This window comes from Cricetulus griseus, chromosome 2, assembly GCF_003668045.3.
Source record: "Cricetulus griseus strain 17A/GY chromosome 2, alternate assembly CriGri-PICRH-1.0, whole genome shotgun sequence".
NCBI classification, from domain to species: domain Eukaryota; kingdom Metazoa; phylum Chordata; class Mammalia; order Rodentia; family Cricetidae; genus Cricetulus; species Cricetulus griseus.
This window is the reverse complement of record NC_048595.1, coordinates 334,018,224-334,032,411: the sequence shown is the minus strand read 5'-3', so window position 1 is coordinate 334,032,411 and position 14,188 is coordinate 334,018,224. Positions and strand designations below refer to the sequence as shown.

At 38.3% G+C, this 14,188-nt stretch overlaps 1 protein-coding gene across 1 annotated transcript; it reads right to left on the bottom strand.

The window, feature by feature from the left end:
• Window positions 1-5,402: 5,402 nt before the first annotated feature.
• LOC100753025 (heterogeneous nuclear ribonucleoprotein C) lies at window positions 5,403-6,506 on the bottom strand. The gene is given in 4 exon segments (XM_027401871.2): window positions 5,403-5,458; window positions 5,461-5,668; window positions 5,670-5,866; window positions 6,034-6,506. Coding segments are annotated over 4 exon segments (837 nt in total). The 5' UTR covers window positions 6,410-6,506.
• Between the last annotated feature and the right edge of the window lie 7,682 nt (window positions 6,507-14,188).

The following is a 14,188-nucleotide window of genomic DNA, read 5'->3' as shown; positions in this document are numbered from 1 at the left end:
CACACTGGCACACGTTGGCCTTTGGAGGAAAGAAAATGTTAGTTTCCTGCACTGTCAGTCCTTCTGCCTTCCTGCCTACAGCAAACCTAAAAAAAATATAATTGGGAGAAATGTTAAGCAATCAAAGCTTTTATACAGCATGCCATGATTAATTGCTAGTTTCACTTATGAGCTGTATAGAATGCTTCCTAGGATTCTCATCTTATTAGATAGGATGATTCATGTGTCTTTTCTTGGCACATCTTCTGCCCCTTTGCAGATATCCTCATCAATATTGTAGGCAGTTATGGGGTTCTGCTCCCTAACGCAGTGCCAAAAGTATCTTTTCAAGAAATGTCTTTGGTCTTGGACACTCTGTGCAGTAGTCATGTAATGTTGGTACTCAAACTCTCATTCTATTTAATGATTCCACCAGGGTTATCTGAACTCTGAGCTTGGATTTATTTATTTATTTATTTATTTATTTATTTATTTATTTATTTATTCATTCATTCATTCATTCATTCATTCATTCATTTGGTGTGTGTGTGTGTGTGTGTGTGTGTGTGTGTGTGTGTACTCAGATTTAAAAGCTGTTCATAGATATTTCAGAGCATCTTCCTCCGAGTTCTTTGTTGTGCTCTTGCTGTGCTGACTGAAGCTTCCCTGTCTCTAAGTGAATTCTTTGACTTTTATTCACACCTGTGGCTGACCTGGGACTGGCTATTGATTCTCTGCTCCCCACTCTTCCCAGTTGCACATTCTTCAAACCTTTTTGCTTTCCTGGCACAATTCCTGGCTTTTGCTTTCTTTGCGCAAAGAAGAGACATGGCTGGAGCCATCTTGTGAGTCCCTTTACCCAGAGCTGTAACAGGCAAGTTGTGACCATGAGATGGGAAGCTTGAGAATTAGAATGCTGGCTTTGCCTTAGCTGGGGTTCTGTGCCACTGCCAACAGCCTCCTGCTTCTGAGCTGTGGTCCTGTGAGATAATTACTACCTCACTTATTGAAACCATCCGTGAAAGGGTTTTGTTTCTTTGCAGCTGCAGACCTACTGATACAATTACCTCCGGATACAGACATGGGATTCAGCTTTACATTTGGACCCCAAATGGCCTGTTCAATTGACAGGGGTTCTTTCATCTAAGAATAAGATCTAACGAGTAGTGAAACAATAAAACAAGTTTTATTTTAAATATTCTTCTTATGAATCTCTATGATAGCTGATACTGCTAGTGCTAAAGGCAGTCTTCATTATCTGTCATGATGATGAAAACTTGTTAAAATTCCAGATCTTTCGACAGACATTAAAGATCTTCTTGACTACAGGGGTGGTCTATTCATAATTTCCTAGGAAAGCAATATGAATTCAGATCTATGCTTCATTCCTTTTTAAGTCTTTAATTCTCTCTCTCTCTCTCTCTCTCTCTCTCTCTCTCTCTGTGTGTGTGTGTGTGTGTGTGTACATATACATTTGTGCACATGTGGAAGTCAGAGGAAAACCTATAGCAGTCAGTTCTCTCCTTTTCCCATGTGGGTTCCAGGAATTGAACTCATGCCATCAGCCTAGGCAACAAAAACCTATACTTGCTGAGCCCTTTCACCTATGTTTACTTTTTATGATTTCGTCTAAGAAATCCCTTCACATTTACTTTACTTTCATTTTTTCCATGTAACCACCCATGTCTTACTGTGACTGTATGTATATATGGCAGGATTTACCTGACTACACAACTTAGCAATCTTTCACTAGAAGAACAAGAGCTCAGCTGTGTGATCACTCATTTAACACTGTATGTATTTCTTCCCTATATTTTATATTTGGATGTTCAATGTGATCCTGTGATTCTTGTGAGCAGACAAGAGGGAGTTATTTTTGTATTGAATACCCAAGGGACTTACTCATATTAAGTACATGGTAAGTACTGTTGACTTTATGTACCTTCATGTACATGATTATCATTTTCATCCATTCAAGCTCTTCTCAGACACCATGATGCCATGGTATTTTAATGTTCATAACACTGACTGGCTAGGGTTAGAAGGCATAGTCAGGTAATGAACTCTGTCTAGCCTTCAAGAGGATCTGGGTTCGATCCTCAGCACAAAACAAAACAAAACAAACCACAACAAAACCAAACAAAAGACACCTGGAGCTAGAAATGGCTATCTGCTAGTGAAAACCCCAGGCAATATACAAAAGATTCAGAATTCTTAATATGAAAGCTGTGAGAACCAAATAGGAAAATAGAAAGGGGGTTGAGGGGATGGCTCAGTCAGCAAAGTGCTTGGCATCCAACTTAAGGACCTGAGTTTGGATCCTTTGCACAAATGTAAAAAGCCATGTGTGGTGGTCTGTGCTTATAATGAAGCACTGAGGAGGTACAGACAGCAGGATCCCTGAGCTTGCTGCCTGTCTAATGTAGTCAAATTAGTGACCTCCAGGGTTAGTGTGGTAAGCTGTCTCAAAAAATAAGGTTGGGAGTTATTGAAGAAGACATCTGTGTATTTTTTACAGCCAGCAAATGAAGTGTTCTTGGCCAGCAAATGCTCACATGCTAAAGCCCTGGTTTCTGGTTGATAGGCTATTGGGAGATTATTGGTTCAGGGTGTGTCTGACATCATCAGTGGAGTCATTTGCTGAGGAATAAACAGATTACTGGACAGTTAGGATTCAGAGCCTGGTGGGAGGAAGTGCGTTACTGGGAGACATGCCTTCTCATACCCACTCATTGAATCTCTCTCTCTCTCTTTCTCTCTCTCTCTCTCTCTCTCTCTCTCTCTCTCTCTCTCTCTCTCTCTCTCTCTCTCTCTCACACACACACACACCTTTCTGGCTGTTCTGCTATAAGAACTTTTCTTCTGCTATGCCCTCCTCATCACCCGTGAACGCAAAAGCAATGGAGCCAACCTCTGTAAGCACTGGGCCAAACATGAATCCCCCTTCAATCCTTCCTTCCTTATTTGTTTTCTCAGGCATTCTTATCACAACAATAAGGCAGTGACTAACAGATCTTAGTGCTATTTAGTTAATACTAAAGTACATATTTATTTGGGAAGCTTCTTCTGTAGAAAAACCAGTTACATTGACTGTCAGATCTGTGTCCTGGCTGAGCCAAGTTATTTTATATTCATGCCCCAGGGTTTCTCATAAACTGTGCATAGGGATCTTAACTTGAAGTGTCACCATGAAAGCTTAAGCTTGTAAAATATGTATCAGTGACTGACAAATGAACAAAAGTAGTCATCTGAAAAAGGTCAACCCAGTAAAATCATCATTTGTTTAAAAAATACCGGAAAAAGGAGTCATTGGTTATAAAGTATACTTACATGGTAATAATTAAAATATAAAAATTATAGTGTGCCTAACTACCATTATGCATTTGCATGGTTTTTGATTATGGCTTTGTGAAAATTGTATCATAGAATATTCACTTTGTGTAGTCATAATTAATCCATTCTTTATAATATATCTCCTTTCCAGTGGGGTACTATTTAAAAGTCTACATACTACTCCATGATGGATATATCATAACTGATTGAGTTATAAAAGAATTGAATATAGATTAATTCGTTGAGTTGATTTCCATTTTACAGTTCTTTGCAAATCTGAACATTTCATTTTAAAACATCCTTTCCTATATATTTGTGCACACAGTTCAATTCCCTTGTCATAGATTTCTGGAAATAGGGTTTCTAGGAGGAAAAAATTTATTTTGAACATTTTTACTTATTTGTTTGTTTGTTTGTGTGTATGTGTGATGTATGTACACATGTGTGTATAGGTTGAGTGCTTCTGTATATATGAAGACCAAAAAGAGGACATTGGATCTCTTGGAGCTGAAGTTACAGATGTTTGTGGGAGTCCTGGCTTGTCATATGGATACTGGGATCAGAATTCTAGTTCTTCTGATTCCACAGCAAATGCTCTCAGCCACGATCCATCTGTCCAAGCCAGAACCTTTATATTTTTAATTATAATACCTATGATCAATTCCTACAAAGGCCACAAAAAAGGATTTCACCAAAGTGTATGAGAATATGCTTTTCTGAAGTCTCCTATTGTTCCTTTTTGGAAGTATGATTAAAAAATAAAGCAAAGCTAAACAGCAGAGAAATGAGTAGAAGAGAAAAAAATGACACAATGCAAATAAAATGGAAACACCTTTCAGTAATCACTAAGATAAACAAAGTCATCTAACAATGAGTTGTCTCTTTTGGAATGTAGCCTGTGAACCTAATTTTGCTCACTGCAGCCCAGAGGGTAGAGAACACCAAGTCAGTCTCTGACTTAATCTTCTGCTTTTCCCAGTTCTCCATTTTAACTCTATTCTATTAGTTGTGTATGAGCTTTTAAGAGTTCAGAAAAGACATGAACAAGGAAAAGTAGAAGTGGAACACTTTCCCCTTTTTGCTCTAAGAATGCAGTAGGCGAGAACCAGCCTCCCACTGCTGCATCTGAACAGTGGGATAAAAATGAGTTCTTTACAGATCCCCTTCTAGACAGACGCCTCTGAGGTTAGCAGTGTTACTGTGTATGCAAAGCAATCAGAGGTAAGACTTTCTCTTCCATTTCAAAGATATAAAATGGATTTTATATTTTTGGAGACCCTCTTCTACAGGATTTTCATGTTAAATGCTTGAAGAATTTTTAAAAGACATTTGAGACCCTCAACAGGCATTTCCAAGTACTTAACAATCCATTTTCTCTCCATGAATAGAGGCCCAAGACAGTCACATAATTGTGTTATGTCTGTAATTACTGATTTAAAATCCCACACAGATTGGCAAATATGTTTTGCAATGAATAACTTTTCAATTACTTTATATCTAAAATGATAACAAAACTGAAAATTACATATATAGATCATAATCACATTGAATTCTACTAAAGGCAAGAATTATAGTAGTTAAGAGGGTAGACCTTAAAGTTGAAAGATTATGTATGTTAGGTTTCAAAACTAAGTTTCATCATCTCTAGAAAGAGAAATAGCCATGCATATTTCACCAGTCTTCCAAAGGAATGATACCTTCATCAATGTCACTAGTGAACAAAAATCCCATTTCATACAATGTTCTTCACTTTCTCTAACACCTCATGTAAACGAAGTTCAGTCAATCACTCATTCTTCTTGATGTAACTCATCTGTTCTTAGGTTCCTGGATGCTCTGTACCTGACATGGTTTTCTCCCTGTCTCATGAGCTACTTCCTGGACAAGGGAGAGTTGAAGGAGTACAAGCAGTCTCACCAATTCAGAAGAACCTTATGTGAAGGCAGCTTGCAAACCAGGACCCAGACTTCTTTCATCAAACTACACATTTATATTTCTTTGTAATAACAGAAATGCCAGAATGAATTGTTAATGGTTTAAAAATATTGAATAAAAATTGATTTTTTAAAAAACCATACATCTTTTTATTGTTAAGTCAAAGAGGTATCAAAATTCCAGCTGGTCAATTCCAGCTGGTCATCCCCCCATCTTCATTGTCATCGTCATCCACCAGGTCACCGTCCTCAGCAGAGTCATCTGCACCTGCCTCAGACTCCATCTTCACATTGGTCTCATCTTTTTTCACAGAGGCACTGCTCTGTTCTTCTTCAGACTTTTCATTCTTCATTTCTGCTTGTTTGCTCTGTTCCTTTTCAATTTTTTCCAGGCTTTCCAGCAGAGAATCCACTTTTTGTTTTTATCTGAGTCAGCTCCTTCTTAATGGCCTGAAGGTCATCTCCTTTCAACTTTCCAGACTTGGATGAACATCCCCGTTGTCCACTCTTTGAATTAAATCCATTTTTGCCCCTTCGAGAGGTGTTTCCGGAAACACGCTGGCGTTTAGAAGGCACCACAGCTCTAGCAATAGGAGGAGGAGGAGGAGAAGGAGGAGGAGGAGGAGAAGGAGGAGGAGGAGGAGAGAGGAGGAGAGGAGGAGGAGGAGAAGGAGGAGGAGAGGAGAGGAGGAGGAGGAGGAGGAGGAGGAGGAGGAGGAGGAGGAGGAGGAGGAGGAGGAGGAGGAGGAGGAGGAGGGAGAGCAGGAGCAGGAGGAGGAGCAGGAGGAGGAACACTTCCTGTCATAGTAATCCCGCCGAAAGTCATAGTCCAAGTCAAATGAGGAACCGTACATCTCCGCTGCAGATCGTTTGACACCTGCTTTTTCTCGGTTCACTTTTGGCTCTGCAGCCAGATTAATATCTAAAACCAGGGCAGCAATCATTCTGCCATCTTCTCCAGCTACAGCAGCCCGGGCATTTCTTTCGTTAACATATTGAATGAAGGCAAAGCCCTTATGCACAGAGCAACCCACAATTTTGCCATACTTTGAAAAGATTGCCTCCACATCAGACTTCTTGACCACAAGTGTTTTGAGATTCCCAATGAATAAACGGGAATTCATGGATTGAGGATCTGTCTTGTTGGTAACATTGCTAATCATTTCCTTTGATGATAAGGTTTCTCGCAAAGCTGAAAATGTAGCTGAAGATCAAAAAAATCTCCCAAGAGTTCGGAGAGAGAGAAGAGACTGCCTCTCCTACTGCGGTTCCCTATGGAGACTCCGAAGCGACTGCAGGCAGGCAGCACACGACCGTTCGCTCTCTGGCGTTCCACAAAAATCAAAAATGTGTAGCCCAGGCTGGCTTCGAACTCGTGATCCTCCTGCCTCTGCCTCCTTCAGCAAATTCTACTGGCGTGCGCCACCACAACCAGCAAAAAAATTGAATTTTATTTTAGTAAATATATATTTAGTGTACATCTATGTATGTTCATGTGGGCATATTTATGTGGGGTTTAAGCACCGGCCATAAATATGTTGCGATTAGAGGAGACTGTCAGATGTCAGGTGTTCTCAGCAGAACATTTATTCTCTTGAGTCAGGGTCTCTCACTGAACCTGGAGCCAGGCTCACAGAAGCATGTCCAACTGATGCTCCTGTTTCTTTCCCTCATCGTGCTGGGGTTACCAGCTCATAGGCAACCATACCTGGATTTTATGTGGGTGCGAGGGATTCAAACCTTGGTCCTCAAGTTTGTACAACATGAAATCTCACCCCCAGAATAATTTCATTCATGACTTTTATTTTTCAATTAGCTTCAATTAAAGTTTAAGCCGCCTTATGTGCCAGATTGAATTAAGTACTGAATCAAGTGAACATGATCTTTTCTTCAAAAATGTAATGCTCAGGGGGCCGGAGAGATGGCTCAGCAGTTAAGAGCACTGGCTGCTTTTCCAGAGATCCTGAGTTCAATTCCCAGTAGCATGTGGTGGCTCACAGCCATCTATAGTGGGATGTGATGCCCTTTCCTGGCATACAGTTTAGATGCAGATAGAGAATGCATATTCATAAGGTAAGTAAATAAATTAAAAATGTATTGCTAAGTTTTTTCCTGGATCTTTTTCTACTCCTGTTAATCTTGTTTTCATACTGTGCTAAACAAAATTAGCAAGTGAGCACATAAAACCAGCTATTATTAATTAGAATTCATATTTTATATAATGTAAATTAAATGTATTGAATTTTTTGCCTTTTTAGAAATATCTTTTTCACTGGAATATTTAAGGTCAGTTTTAAAACTTAACTGTAGAAAATTACAAGAAATTCCTCGTGAGGGAGAGAGAGAGATAGAGACAGACACACACACACACACACACACAGAGAGAGAGAGAGAGAGAGAGAGAGAGAGAGAGAGAGAGGGGAGAGGGAGGGAGGGAGGGGGGAGGGAGGGAGGGAGAGAGGGAGGGAGGGAGGGAGGGAGAGGAGAAAGAAAATGTATGAATATGTTGACTTAGAGTCTTTCAGGACTCTACCTTGGAGTGGGAAGCACACCATATTTTTTTGTTTGCAGAAACTTCATTGATACTTTTGTAATAGCTTCATCACCAGAGTAATGAATAGAGAAAATGAGGCATATATACACAAAAGAAATTTCATTCAGTCACAAAGATAACAATATTATGACATTTGCAGGAAAAAAGATGTAACTGGACATTGTCTTAAGTAAATTAATTCTGTCTCAAGACAAATATATTTTCTTCTATTTATGCATAATCAATTTTATATCAATTTATAAATAATATGTATACATATATGTGTGAATGACAGAAGATTGTCAAGGACAGCTGACAAAAATAGGAATGAGAATGAGGGGAAGTGTAAGGGCAGGCATGTATGGAAAATACATTCAAAATGCATCATAAATTTCCATTGAAGTGTGCTTTTGAACCTCTATATAGAATACAATGGAAATATACCAATAAAGATGGGGGAGAAAGCCGCTGCTACCAAATCACATGTCGATTAACTGAATGTATGCTAAGCATAAGCCTTGTGAGCATTTTTTTTCCAGGCTGCTGTAGAGAAGGAGGAATAAGAGGAATGGCCATATCAAATGCACAGGAATTTGAAACCACGGAATATTATCGTCCTTCGGGACTCTAAATATTCAGGCATCTGTTAGGTAGCAGATTCAGCTAAACATGGTTCATCAAAAGAATTCCAAAATTATGTTAAGAACAAGTTTATAATCCATAAAGGAGAAAATCTGTCACTGGGGAAGTTATCCTAGAAGAATGTAATTCTTTGAAATATTTGTGCTGTTAAGTAGATGGTCCTGGAAAAAGGATTCAGAAAATATTAACCCTATTGCTTGTTCCTATTGCCACCTTGCAGAGACAGGAGGGAGAGGGAAAGGGGAAAGGGGAGGGAAGGAGGAGGGAGGGAGGGATAACATGCTGGTAGGGAGGCTTGTTTGAGAAAACCAACTTGGGACAATTAGAGAACAAAGATGCAGCATTGTTAGTTGAGAATGGAGTATCCTAAGTGACCTGAATTTGGGGATATTTACTCTAGATTTTGTTTGTTTTTGTTTTGTGTTTTGTCTGCATTTTACAATATCAAAGTGTATGTGTTTCCTTGTTCTTTTGAACTATTTTAACTTCTTAAATTATCCTTTTTTTCATATGTTTCTAGAAGCAGAAAAAGGAGGATAGACTGGAATCTCAAGCTGTAGAACTCTAAAATATGGAATTTCACACTGTTCCCATCTCAATACCTCAGTGAAAATAAGAACATCATTTTATGCATCAGCTACTTGTGAACTACCTGCTATGCCTTATGAGTTAAGATCACATGAATGAAGAAAACTACGCAAAAATCTCTGGTTTCCCAGAAGGCCCCTCTTTCTTGCAGGAAAAGCTATGATTAGAGTCTTAAGTCTGAAGACCAAATGCCTCACATCAGCTCATCTATCCCTCTTTCTTTCTTTGTAGTCTATCACAAAAATATCATTTGAGCATTTTTTATATTTTATTTTACATTGTGTATATCTAAGATTTCATATTTGTTGTACATATACATTTGATGTATGCACATTAACATACCCCAAAATGTATGCTGAGATACACTGACCCTAAAATGGATATTATTAGCTAGGATTTATCCCAATACTTTTTCTTAAATAATGAATGAACAACAATCACATGAATATCCACTTCTTCCTAAAATGTTGAACAATGGGAGGATCCAACTATCTATCTATCTATCTATCTATCTATCTATCTATCTATCTATCTATCTATATTGTCTTTTTTTTGAGGTTTTTGTGACTACTGATCCTTATTCCTTTGTATTGATGGAAATGATGGGAACAAGGAAATTCATGGTGCACATGATGAGGAATCTCTGATGAAGGATGCAAAGACCCCAAGTAGTTACAAATCAGAATCTTTACAAGATGTGTTATGAACTAGCCTGTAAACATACCCTAATACCTACTTTTTGAAACAGTATGGTACATAAAACTTTCTTTCTCATCTCTCTCCTTCTTAATTAATTAATTAACTAATGTATTATTTATTTTCTCATTTTCTCTTATACACCGGCCTTTCTGCTTAGAACAATTTGATTTCTACCCTGTAGAGCTACTTGGGAAGTTCATGTTAAATCAATGTTGGAAAGGAAAACATGGCTCATGATTTATCTGCAGAAGATACAATTTACAGTCTTTTAAAAACATGGTTACAGTGCTATTGGCATAATAACTCTCTTGGTTATAATCATTTTCCACCAACAATTGCTATTGTCTATAGTCTGAACAATATTTAGACTCTTTGGTTTCCTTGACCCTAGTTGGTACCTTTACATCATGGTCACTTTATTGCTCACTGACAGCTCTATTAGCTGTTCCTCGAATTAATCAGTTCTGATAGCTGGCCAATTTAGTTTGTTGTGGGAAGTTTAAAACATTTGCTGACATGGGTTTGGGGGCCAATGTGTGGTTCTAACATTGGCAAATTGCAACGGATTTAGCACAGGTAGAAGACATTAAAGCTCCAAGCCCTCTGCAAATTCCCATGGCTTGCTTTAATGACTGGAGCATAGTCCCACCCTTGAGCACAGATGAAGCCTTCTTATTTGCTTTTACAGCTCAGCTCCTTAAGAGAGAACATTCACAATGGAAACCAGCAGCAAGGGTTAGAAGACTTTAAAAAGGAAGCTGTTAGAGCGGCAGTAAAATTTGGCCAGGTAATTTTTTTCTCTTTTTCATTAGGTTCCATTCTTCTTTACTATTATGACTTATCCAAAACAGACTAGCATTGAGTCAGAGCTTTCCATTTTTTTTTTAAATTATGGGATGTTTCCTTAAGCTCTATTCTAACTTGTCTGACTGTACTCTGGGCTTGAACTTTAATAATTCTTTTATTAACATTTTCAGAATAAGAACTTCAGAAGTAAATTCTTGAGCTATGTCCTTAGTTAGGTTTTCTGAAAATTTATTGAACTGGAAATTATTTGGATCTCTTTAATATTGCCATCAGAATAGAAACACAGGCTCTTATGTTTATGCATTTTTCTTTAAAATAGTTTTTTTATTATGAAAGTTTCCAAACATCACCCAAAGTAGAAAGTGTAATAAATCCACGTGTACCCATTCCCAGCTTAAACATGTGGCCATTTATTTTTATATTTTAATAATGATCATTACTAGGTATTAGCCAAAAGAGTCAGCATATTCTGGGTAAAAATTGCTAGTAAGATCCTCAAGTTTCTGAGGAATTATGACTTTTGGTGCATTTCATTTTAAAAAGTAGAACAACATTCATTACTGTATTCTAGTTGTATGTTCTTGGTTAAATTACAAAATAACGTATACATTACTTTTTCTCTGTTTCATTTAAAATATTAGAGGAGGATAAAGTTTGTGCTCCCAAATGTCAGCTGTTTGTTTTTCTACTTCTGACTCAAAGCCAGCATTGTCAGAAGGGAGACAAGTTGGCAACGTGCCTGAATACCAGTGGGGATACACAGCATCTCATCTGGATGTATATTCTTAAATAGCACCTTAAACATCTGTAGATAATTACTGCAGCAATTTTGAAAATATTAATTAAGAAAAGAGCCAATAATTACTGTGTTTGAAACAGAAAGTGATATAATTAGACTTAAACTGCGAGGTTTTATTTGAAATTGATTAAGACTTTCAATAAATTACTTGGCAAAGAGCATTTCTCCATTTCGCCTATTCATTGAAATATAAATAGGCCCAAATACCTGTGACTTATAGATTCTTGTGTCTAATTCTTTTTCATTTTAATTATATATCTGTTAACTGCTTTATTCATGAAAGCGAAATTTGTCAAATAATCTTGACAAACTGGAGAAATTTTGGTTATGCTTTTCCAAAATGGTAGACACTCTCAGCATCTGTTCTCACTGGGGAGTCTTTAGAATGTTTTCTATAAACTGTTGTTCATGCAAATTGACCAATGCCTTGGATTTATTTCTCCCACAAAGCAGAGAAGCATTGTAAGGCTAACTGGTTTGAAAAGCAGAGCTTTCTTAGGCAGAATGATGCCAGCACGAGTAGCACGGTGCTGACAGGGCGAGTGTGAGTTGAAGAGCCCCCGTTTCTGGCTCTACCCTAGCTGTGTGGATGGTAATGACTCCTGAGAATTTCACTGCCTGGTCTGCCTGTAGAGGACTTAACCGCATCACTCAGCCTCTCTTGCTTAACCTATGAGGTCATCATTATTACCTCATTTTTTATTCAGACATAATCCAGGCTGAACTTCAGAAGGCTTTCTGCTTTCCCCATCACAAGTTATTACCCTGAAATATAAAAATAACCCATGAGACCTTTTATGAAACATGTTCTCCTCTGCTTCTCACTGACTGTGGAGTTGAAGCCACACACTGTTTCCCCAGTCAGTAGATCGACAGGATGTAAATCAACCTCAGGGGATTGGCTCAATGTTAGTAAATGGAAGAAAGATGCTGTAAATATCTGAATGTTCTATAAAACATTCTAAATTGTAATTTTGATTTCATACATATTTTCTTTCATATATGCATATTAAATGTATGTTTCATACATTTTATTGCAGATGTGCATGAACTTTCTTGAGTAATAAATAACCCATCTTATCCTGAATGGTCATATGCAAAATCTCATGAAATCCTCTTGTGAGGACAAACTAGAAATTAAAAAAAAATGTGTTTATGCCATCAGTTTTAGAAATAAGAGTCCCTGCCCTGTATTGTAATAATGACCCTTTGGTACAAGATATTTCTTGGTCAGCCATACTCAGTGCTATATCTGTGACAGTCTTAGTGCAGGGAGATCAGAATTTTTCTGACTTTTGTCACTTTAGACAGCATTTACAAGGAAAGCTTCTTGGCATCGATTGATATACTTTTGACAGCTGAATATTTTGGAACGAGGTAATATTTAGATTTTCATTTTTGAGTCTTATGTAACATTTAGAACTTTAGAATTTTTCTCAATTCAGTATGCTATTAGGATGTCTAAAAACAGCCCTACTAGAAAATTTAAAGAAAAAAATATTGTCAAGTCTGCATGGCTCAGACTGAATGTTAAATAGCAATAACAATGCAATGTTTTGCCCTAAATATAAATGATTATCATCAAAGGGCTTCCTACTTTCATGCCTATGAATCCTCAAGTGTCACCAAAACTATTGTATAAGAAGAAAAATACCTTTAACTCTACAGCAGAACCCAAATTTCCCTATCTGGCCATTATATGAAATTCTCTGGAATGAGGTTATTCAGTTCAAGAACCACATTGTAGAGACTAGTGTTAAAGGGCTTGCCTGTATCCCGAAAGTGGCCATTCTTTCCATGGGTGCACCTTGCCTAAGCTGGCTCAGTGTAGGGTGCTGTACTCTTTGGAAACAGTAAAATGACATTTTACTGAAGGTCTGTGAGTTACAGAAAGTAATCATGTCCACAAAGCACTTCACCTTAAACGTCAAGCATGGCTATCAGTGCTTTCAGTTATCTGAAGTTATTTCCCTCAATAAGGAGTTTTTGGTTGTTGACCCTTGAGATCTCCAGCCTCCATCTCTTTCCCCCAAATCTCCTTGAAACTCTGTTTTCTCTCATTATTCCCCTGCTTTTTTAAAATTTAAATTAGAAACAAGATCCTTTTACATGTCAATCCCTGTTCCCTCTCCCTTCCCTTCTCCCCTGCCCCCTCACTAGCACCCTACCTATCCAATACCATTTCTGCTTCACAGGGAGAGTGAGGCTTTTCATGGGGGTCCTTCAGAGTCTGTCATAGCCTTTGGGATAGGGCCTAGGCCCTCCCCTGTGTGTCTAGGCTGAGGGAGTATCCCTCTATGTGAAATGGGCTCCCAAAGTCCATTCCTTTGCTAGGGATAAGTACTGATCTACTACAAGAGGCCCCATATATTTCCCAGGCCTCCTCACTGACACCCACATTCATGGGGTCTGGATCAGTTCCATGCTGGTTTCCCAGTGATCAGTGTAGGGGCCAAGAGCTCCCCCTTTTTCAGGTCAGCTGTTTTTATGGGTTTCAACAGTGTGGCCTTGACCTCTGTGGTCTTGACCCCTTTGCTCATCACTCCTTCTCTGCAACTGGATACCAGTGCAGTTCAGTTTTTAGCTGTGGGTATCTGCTTCTACTTCCATCAGCTGCTGGATGAAGACTCTCACTCAAAATGGTTTCTTCTAGTTCCATCCATTTGCCTTCAAATTTCAAGATTTCTGTTTTTTTTTTCTTCCTGCTGAGTAGTACTCCATTGTGTAAATGTACCGCATATTCTCTATCCATTATTCAGTTGAGGGGCATCTAGGTTGCTTCCAGGTTCTGGCTATTACAAATAATGCTGCTATGAACATAGGTGAACAGATGTCCTTGTTGTATGCCAAAAGAAGCCCCCCCCAGCTTTTTAA